At 36.3% G+C, this 10,044-nt stretch overlaps 1 protein-coding gene across 1 annotated transcript; it reads right to left on the bottom strand.

The window, feature by feature from the left end:
* Positions 1 to 2,871: 2,871 nt before the first annotated feature.
* On the bottom strand, positions 2,872 to 9,833 carry LOC141900816 (serine/threonine-protein kinase PAK mbt-like). Its single transcript, XM_074787869.1, has 10 exons — positions 9,687 to 9,833; positions 8,894 to 9,112; positions 7,909 to 8,706; positions 6,489 to 6,632; positions 5,494 to 5,682; positions 4,743 to 4,876; positions 3,936 to 4,062; positions 3,608 to 3,733; positions 3,395 to 3,529; positions 2,872 to 3,100 (listed from the first exon to the last, which is right to left on the bottom strand). Exons 2-10 carry the CDS (start codon positions 9,107 to 9,109, stop codon positions 2,939 to 2,941), a joined length of 2,031 nt encoding a protein of 676 aa, XP_074643970.1. The 5' UTR covers positions 9,110 to 9,112; positions 9,687 to 9,833; the 3' UTR covers positions 2,872 to 2,938.
* Between the last annotated feature and the right edge of the window lie 211 nt (positions 9,834 to 10,044).

Here is a 10,044-nt window from a genome sequence, read left to right as displayed (position 1 = left end):
GTATTTTTTATGGATGTAGTTTAAATAATAATTGGTATAAAAGTTTATCTCAAGGACGAGTGTAATAAAGATTTTATATATATACATATATAACATATTCGTGCATATATTTCATTATCAAAAATACAATAAGAGACATGTATTATTGACGACACGTAAATCAATTAAACCAGTTCAATATGTAGTTTACGATAGAACTATAGTCCCTAAAAAGATTCCATGCTTTAGAAATTCATTCACATTCATCCGAGTAGAAATATCTTTTAGGGTGAAATTTATCAAATTGTTTTAGTTTTATAATACAGATATTATTACAAAAGTTCATCGGTAAATATAGTTCCATGCACCATAATATAACACCAAAGGAACCTACTCTGGCAGGCGGTTAAAATCAATGACCAGCGATTTTAATTGCTATAGATGTAACATTCTCATTATAATATATGGTATTTACAAATGTTCGCTAAACGATAAACAAAAAATAACTAATTTCAACTGGGGGAGAACCGAGGATCCAAGAATTGAATTTTTGTACGAAAGCAACCCCTGGCGATCCGGCTATTCATATTTTATATATTTTTAATTTTTCCCGATATATAAAATTCGATAAAGCTACGAAACAGAAAGATGATGATTATACGGAAGAAAGAATCGGTCGAAAACTAAAACTAAACCTACATAAATAAATGATGGATGGATTGCGATTTAGAGAATTTCTGTTCAATTTCATCGAGCGTTTAATTATTTCAGATATTGCCACGTTTTAAATAATGTTTTCATGGAATTAAAAACGAAGCCATGATAAACGATACAGCTAATTATACCATAATAACCTTAATAATAATAATAATAATAATAAGAATAATAAAAATAATAATAATAATAATAATAATAATAATCATCATCATTATAATAATCATCATCATAATAATACTGCAACAAAAATTAAATTTCAACTTAAACTTATGAATTTGCCTGATTATTAACTCTTTTTGCCCTTTCTATCGAAACTGGAACTAGAGGTTTACATTGGTTAAGTACAATGCCTATACTAATATACATGTGTAACTAGAACTCAAATAAATCAAAAATTCATAATAAAGACCAAGGGCTGTCTCATAAAGCACGTATGCAAAATGATGCCATTTTTCAACCCCGTGTATAAAACATGTAATCTTTAACATCATACCCATGACAAGAAATGGTCAACCTTTCCTCCTAATAATTGATGTATTTTACGAATGGCCCCAAAATCTTTATTTGTATGAATTTCTGCTGATATGTATAAAACAAAAGAAGCTCGTCGTCGAAGAGAACAGTATCATTTCATCAGTGACAAATTCATGGTTTTCTAGAAACAAAAACAAACAAATTGTACCCATTATGATTCGCGTAAACAGGCCTAGTTTATAACAGCGGTATAAAATATCTGTAAATACGTGTTCTGTGTTCAATATACAGGATGGAATTCTTCTAATATTGGATGGATCTCTAGAAGTTATGATTAATGAATGAATGAATGAATGAATGACCAATAAATGTTGAAATAACTGTATTTTATAAATGCATTCAGTCTTCATACGATACAGATGTATTACTGTTTAGTACAGTCTACTGATGATGATGTGACGCGATTAACTAGAATGATATGTATTATCAATAACAGACACTAAAACATCAACTACATTTGAATCAATGACAGAAAATAATCAACGAAAAAATACACAACTATTCAGCATTATACACTCAATCTGCAGACCAGAACCACCAACCTTCACATATTCATTATTGTACTGTGTGGTGTGGACGATCGGTTTTTGAATCTAATGTTTGGTGTTTGTAGTTGATTTTCAATTATTCATGGCCGAGTCCTGAACACATTGGAAGTCAGGATGATCGTACCAGTGAAATTGGAATGTCTGAAGGGTAGCAGGGTCCAGGCTGCAGATTCGATATCTGTATTTAGATAATAGGAACAGAATGATAGAATACGAGGCCGTACGTACGTAGCAAAATATACCAGTATCGTAAAAAAAGTCTAGAATTTTTTTTACAGTTATAAAAAATTCATTTTTGAGTCGCGCAGTATTTTACAGTTTAGTGTCTTCACTAAGCGAATACACGATGATATGCTATTCCTAATAATACCTCACTATGTTTAAAGTGCCAAATTACACTGGACAACTTTTTGTTTTAAAAATATATTTACACATCTTTTGATTCCATTTTTGCTCGTATGGGATTTATTCAATAAAGCAGTTATCGATACGGAACTAATGGGAAACAAATTCTAAAATACTCTCTTTCATAAAATTTCTATCATCGCCGCAATTTTGTTAATTGCCGTTCCACGAAGGTGTTTTGCATTCTATTCAAAACCCAAATTCATAATTTCGTCAATAACATGAAAACTCTGTTTTAACTGTGACTTCATCATAAGTTGATCGACAAACACCGAATAGATGTTCAAAATCAACTTGTATTCAATAAAACATAGAAGCATAACCGGCATCCAGTTACCACAGTTTCATCGTTACATTTGACCTCAGGTTGCAATATGAGTGAAGAAATCTTAACCATGAAACTGGGTCCATTTCAATTCAATTCATTAAAGATTTGACCATATAACTGCTTATAACACCTACTACTGTAAACCCTGCTCGATCTGGTTCATTTGGGACCTATCAAATTCATCCGATTTATGAGAAATCCAAAACAGACTTCACATTTTACATAGCACACTCTTATTGATAGGTAGACCATTAATGTGATCGATGTCACAATCTGGACATAACTATTCATAATCAATTAATAATCAATTTCATCCCTCAAAATGTTCAGGAATCAGCTTAAATGTCATCTTTTTTAAGAAACATTTTTCCCATTTTTCACATCAACGCGACACCTGACCGATGGGTTTACTGTATTCAATGATGAGCTAACATGAACTATTGCGATACGAACGCATCAAGGGAACCAGACAGTTGTTAGGACCGGCTTGACGAAGGAACGGATGTTGTAACAGTTCGAATGCCGTGGCTCTCTGCGACGGATCACGAATCAACATTTTCTCGATAAAACCTTGAAGACGAGGTGAAATCTACAACGAAAATATTTCACATGACGTACTCTTTAAAATGAAAGCAAAATTCTAAATTCACTACTAGTCACTCGGTCTCCCGCGTGAAAATGAACTAGAATCCATTTGATTTTCATGACATCCTGATTAGATATCTTTAGGAGTAACTGAGCTCTTAAAAGAGTAGTCACTACCCTACTCTCAAATGGTAATGGTAATCAGGTCGGCACAACGGTTTAGCTGTTCGTCAAGCGCCGGGATCCTTTGAAATAACTAATACATAACAAACCTATTTTCACTTTAAATGATGCTTACTTTATGAGTATTCTTGATTTTTGGGGGTGGCATATCTCGAATTCTACGCATCGCTTGTAGCGGTGGTTCATTAAAGAACGGTGGTTCAGTATCGACCATTTCAATCACCATTATTCCTAAAGACCAGATATCAACCTGAAAAATACAAACAACAACATTTTAATATAAATTACAAATATCAGGAAAATATGAATAATATATGGAATTATTTACTTCAGTTCCGTACGGCCGTCTAGATATGACTTCAGGAGCCATCCAATACGGCGTTCCAACCAGAGATTTACGTCGAGGTAATTCTTGTGAAACTTGTGCGCAAAAACCGAAATCGGATAATTTCACCTGGAAATTAAAACGACGCATCAAAATACTTTATCACATCATAATATATATCAATAATCAAACTGGCCATCGATGGTTACTTCATTCAAGAGCTCATTACTTTATGAAGTTTTTTTCGTAGCTTTTATCAAAAGGCGAAAAAGACAAAGCTATTCATGGTAAGAAATAAGAATGATAGCAATTTAATCGGCTATTGACCTACCTTTCCATCTTGTGCCAGCAGTATAGAATCAGATTTAATATCACGATGTATAACACCGTTGGAATGCAAGAATGCTAGAGCTTTTAGTACAGATTTACAAACTGTAGCTATCTGTTGTTCGTCCATCCTGAAATATACGATATAACGATTGCCTCCTATAACAAACGCTGGAACCGAAGTTTCCAAGTTTTCAAGAAAGAGAACCTTTCTACAGTACAAATTCATAAGTTGTGATGTTTTTTCTGTGATAGTATTCATTATCAACCAGTTCATGTAGATCATTCATGGTCAATTACGAGGTAAATGTATTAAATAGATATTTGCATAGTACAAATTGACTTGAGTTAATGGAAAATTGGGAAATTAACGCCAACAGTTAAAATCTCTCCCTAGCAAACGTTTATCTACCCAGTCGTTTATTGTAGAGAGGTTTTACTGTATTAAGAATCATTGGTATTGATGATGACAGAGGCAGATCCAAGGGTTTAGGAGGACTGTACCCACAAAACTGTTAATTTACCCTGAAATCTTATGGGAAAATGAAACATATTAAACTGATAGCCTACTTAATTCATAACCTTCTCTGTATTTCCAAAAATGAGTTAATGTTTTCTGATGAGTTTGTTTTGGGGCGCCCTTTCAATTAATATATGATATGTCCGTACCCGTATTTTGGCATATTTCCCTGTTCAATCAGTGCCTAGATGCGGCCGGACCCTGGATGATATTAATGAATCTGACGCGGAGAAATAACGTGCTCTTTGGCTTCTCATTATCAGTGATATTATACAATAGAGTAGAACATACCGTGTGTTAGTAACAATATCAGTGAGAGCGCCACCTTCTAAAAACTCCATCACGACCCACAACTCATCCCCGACCAGGAAACTATCGTACATATCTACTATGTTCGGATGATGATAGTCTTTCATTATTACGACCTGCAAAATTTACAAAACATTAACTTCTAACCTTACTCGGACATATACACCGAAATAAAATCATTTCTTGATTTCCTTTCTTGTTTTTCTGATCCTTAACATGAACATTGCTTAACTCTGACAGATTTTGCCGCATCTACAATATCCGAGTTAAGTGAGGCTTACGAATTTAAGTTTAATAATTTCTTTATAATAATTAATAATAATAATAATTAGTGCTTATATAGCGCCTTTCCAAAGAATGCTCAAAGCGCTGTCACTCAATAATTACCCAGCTTCTGTTACCAATCCAGTACATTCTTAAACTAATTTTACTAACTTTACTAATTTAACAACACAAGGCATGAAAGTGAATCAGACAGGATTTGTAGCAGTCGCACCGAGGCAAATCAGCACTTTTCAGGACGTTTTAAGTCAAAACCTGCTCTTTTTCCAATGATTAATCTATGAAATTAGTGAGTGATGAGATTGTGTCCAAAATGTACTTTCCAGCGCTTTCAGGATTTAAACTGAAAAGTGACTAATCAGAGCCTATCATATATCAGTCCAAAAGTAAGCACTTTTCACACTTAGTTGAACTCGCTACAAAAACCCTTGAAGGGGAATCTCAAGTTCACCTCATTAAACAATAGTTCTCTTCTTTGTTGCTTTCTGAGGTCCATTTTTTTGACGGCGACTTGATGTCCCGTTCCACGTTTCGTAGCCAAGCAGACGATGCCCGTCGAACCTTCGCCAATTTTTACGAAACTATCTAATTCGTGTCGAGGATCTCCAGGAGTGACAACCATCGACAGAGCAGTTCGAAACTGTAAAATAACCCGGTCAAAATATAGAATTCAACCCGGACCACCCGACATAGAAAAACAACATTCCAGGCAAACTAGAGATTTTTCGCATAACTCTGTTTTTAGATTACAAAACCACAAATATCTAGACCTCTAAAACATAATAATATTTATTCAGAAATTATATTATTATTTTGAACATTTTGCGGGGGAATATTTTTATAGTATTCAAGCAGGCATGCTCGGGTTAGTTCTAATCAAAAACCATGCGTATACATGTATATATATATATAATTGTACTTATAGGACTCAGTGCTTAGAAAGCCATTGTTTATTCAGGTCTCATTGTAACCATTATTAATCCGTACTTCAATACTACGTTTATAGCGACAGACATCGGTATTCTAAGGTCAACGAAACATGATCTGCATCTTATAAATAATTAGTCTACAGCTATCCTCCATTTTCTAGACGCTTCGAACGTGTTATGAAGAGAAATTTTATTTCGTATATTTTATGGGATGAAATTCGTTTGATTTCAGACCGTCACCCAGTAATGAATTAGTATCGAATGAGTTTTATTTGTACTCGTTTTAAATCTACCGCATACTACTTCAGTTTTACTTTCTCAGTAAAAATGGCAAATTGCCAGCGATTAAATATCAAAAGAGTTTCTCAAGCTGTGGTGCTGTATGGTGACCTAGAGAATAGAATATATCGGGCGCTAGGCTATTCTTCGAATGGTCGCCTTTTCAATTAATTTCCTGATTATTCAAGATCAATTAAATTACAATTTTGTGTGTAGTTTGATTTCACTCAATAAATACCTGTTCATGAGATAATCGTTGTTGTTCTGGAGTTGGAGTGGTTTTCGGTATATTTCCTCCTCCGGCTGGAGTGCTAGTCGGTGTTTGTACGGGGGGAGGGGTCTGGGCTGGTGACGAAGGACCGTTTAGTTTTAGGTCCGAACCCTTCAGAAAAAAGAAACATGCACAAAGCTAATAGTAATACTAATCAATAAATCAAAACATTCATTCTACTAACGAAGCTGCATTTTACACAATCACTCGTTAATCTATTCTCATTCACCTCGGACCAATTCAAAATGGACCAAATCAGTTTCACACATGTTTTTAAATCAGCTGTCATCGTTGGTCCAGCTAGATGCAATACCGGGATTCCAAAGCAGTAAAAACTGTTCATTCACTCGTGGAGAAATGGTCCAATTAAAAATTCAAAAGCGGTCTAGTTTAAACGGAACAGACTAATTTACGAATGCTGTAAATAACGTAGTGTGAATGCGGCGGTTTATAAATGATGCCGAACAGACGAAATTCTTATCAAATAATTCTTGTTATTCGACGCGGAAAAAAACGAGAAGAATCTGAAGAATTGTTGCGTATGAGTCACGTACAACGAGTCTTCACCTGTTTCCCTCGCAGTAAAGTGATAATCATTTTTATCAATTCACCGACGTCAGGATAAAACACGAGGCTCAACAGATCGTACACTACCAGTTCTAACATTAACTACATCGCTGCCAAAGTTCCAATACATTTTCATTGATTCCTAGTATAAGGTTTGGTGACCGAGAAGTTTAAACCATCGGTCACTGAACTCTCAATAAGATAGATAAATCTAATCGAACTAATCTGAGGTTCATAGGTTTGAATCCAGGCAGTAGCTGAATTACTCTTAGTCAAAGGTTTTAAATTGATAACAGTTTATTCTAGAGTTTAATAATTTTTGTGAAACTGGGTCTCGCTAATCGGGGTAAAGCAAACCTCAAACCCGCCAATACGTCTCCGAGTGGCGCTCGGGAGTTCAGAGGGATGAAAAATAAATCGGTTTTTAGTATTTCGTTAGACATACAAAACATGAAATCGGGCAACATTCGATAAATAAATCAGGCTTCAGACGGTAGTTCATGCAGTGAACAGGAATCAGCGAGCAGAATCATGAATCACATGCACAAGAGCGTTACTACTATACAATGTTGAATCATTCCGACTGGAAAATCATCAGCAGAAAAAAGCAGTTCAGGTTGTGTCTGATACGGAAATAAACTACATGTTTATATTCAACTGTTATTTGATGATATCAACGCGCTCAGTCTGTGTATCATGTATCTATTTCCTATGACACAAATAAGCGGCAATTAAGGAAGCAAACAATCAGAACGAACACCTCAATTACTGATTACAGTAATTACTTCCGATGATTATGATTACTATAATGATTACTTACACGTTCATATTGCTGCGAACCTAGATTATTTTTCTGAAGTGGATATTGACGACTGATAGAATCGGTATTAGCACCATTCGGCGGAGGCTCGTCTCTACTGCGTGATTTACTGGGTGATTGTTGTCTGTACGGTGAAGGTGGAGCCTGTTGTTGTTGTTGTCTTTGTTGACGTTCGATAGTTCCGTATCCGCGATCGTTAGGCGGATACTGAGGCGGATACTGCCCGCTACCCGGACGCGCGGATGGATCGCCGGGATAGTCGTCGGGATATCCCCCGCGTCTGCCGTATTTCTGCGCCGGGGATTCCCTATATCCGGGCGGAACGGCGTGCGGATTACGACCGAGCGATTGATACGGATCGGCGTTGTATCCGTCCGGGTAATCGCGGTAATCACCGCGATCGTGTAGTCTATTATTACCGGTATAACCTCCGTACTGATCGGGATGTCCGGGCGGGGGATGTCCGTACTGATCGGGATGTCCGGGTTGGGGATATCCGTACTGATCGGGATGTCCGTAATTGGAAGGCGGACGATCGTTCCTGTAAACCGCTCTCGGATCACCGTCATAAGCCGGAGGACTTTCATCTTCGTGTAAAGTTGGAGGCATGTTCTCAGCGATCTCTTTACGCCTGTAACTCGGAGGACTGTGTCCTCTTAATGAATTTGATCTAGCCACTGATATTCCTTTATAAGGCTGCTGCTGCTGGTGCTGGTGCTGCGGGTACTGCTGGTGCGGGGGGTAATGTTGATCATAGCCTCCATTTATATCAGATGTAGATGACCCTCGTACGACGGTCTATAATAAAATAAAACATAACATTTAAAACAAATTCAAAAGTACATAGTAATAACAAGACCAGGGATAAGATGCTGAATGTGAGATCTTAAAATTCTAGTGGAAGAATCATACTGCATAATGAGTATAAATGTTGTAATTGCAGAATTTGATTAATGAGTGATTAATACAAAATTTGCAGACATACCTTGAGAGGTTTCAATTCTACAGGAGTGATAGCCGAAGGGTCGACGATCGGTTGAGGTCTTTCATCATCGGAAACAGGATTCGATTTAATAACGCTCGCCCATTGAGGAGGTACACCTACGTATTTACCCTCTCTTGCATCGTATCCAATGTGTACCCGATGTTGATAGTTCGACGGCACTGATATTTCCGGTCTCTGCTTCTTCTTTTTAAACATTTTCTGATGAAATGGAAAAAGAAATTAATCTTGAATCTCATTTCAAGCCAGTTTTTTTTTTTACGTTTTAATAGCAGTACTTTGAATTTGGTTATATTTCCTATTCAATATCGAAGCAAAAAATATGAGTGTTAATTTTCTGGCAGGAAATCAGGACAGATTGAGATATGGCATGCGCGCTTTTAGAACATATTTTTGATTTCCATGTGAAATAACCATATATTTGGTTTAGAAATATTTTGTAAATACCAGCAAAAGTGTAACACAAACACGTACAATCAATGGGGTATGTGGATGAATGGTGATAACTATCCGGGCATTCCCACCCATTCCCAAGTCAAAAGAATCATGAATTTCCAAATTCCCTACTTTTCTACGAAATTAGAAAATTGGTTTATATTTCTACAATTAGAGAGAACATATCGATTATAACAGACAGAGGGTGGGGTAGATTTGATAAATTATGATTCACTAATAATGAACCCACATACACCGCGTCAAACACACTCCCGTCACTCGACCCGGGAACCGTGTCGTAAATCAATCAATCAGTTAAAACGAATCCAATAAAACCAACCTGAACCACTTTATTCCAAAATATTCTACAAATCTCCCAGTTATTATTCCTCTATTCGGGGTCGGTGAACACTCGATAGAACGATAGGAATCCTTAAATAGGTGACAGCAACGGAGAAAATAACAAACTGTGAACGTAGTCGGCCATTTCTTCGCATCCGGGAATGTTGACTGACAGCTCGTTTAGGTTCGAATCCCGCATTTTGACGCCCCTGATATATCGGGTTCGAATCCCGAATTAAACGTCTCTAAATAACCGTCCGACACATTAAGCGACAAATCCCGCGTTTCTCATATTATCATTTCTCGGTGATTCGAATCCCAGCAAATCCCAAAAATTAAAAAGAATAAAATTTTAC

This window comes from Tubulanus polymorphus, chromosome 1 (assembly GCF_964204645.1).
Source record: "Tubulanus polymorphus chromosome 1, tnTubPoly1.2, whole genome shotgun sequence".
NCBI lineage: Eukaryota > Metazoa > Nemertea > Palaeonemertea > Tubulaniformes > Tubulanidae > Tubulanus > Tubulanus polymorphus.
Note: the sequence above shows the minus strand (reverse complement) of the source record. Positions and strands in the feature narration are given on the sequence as shown.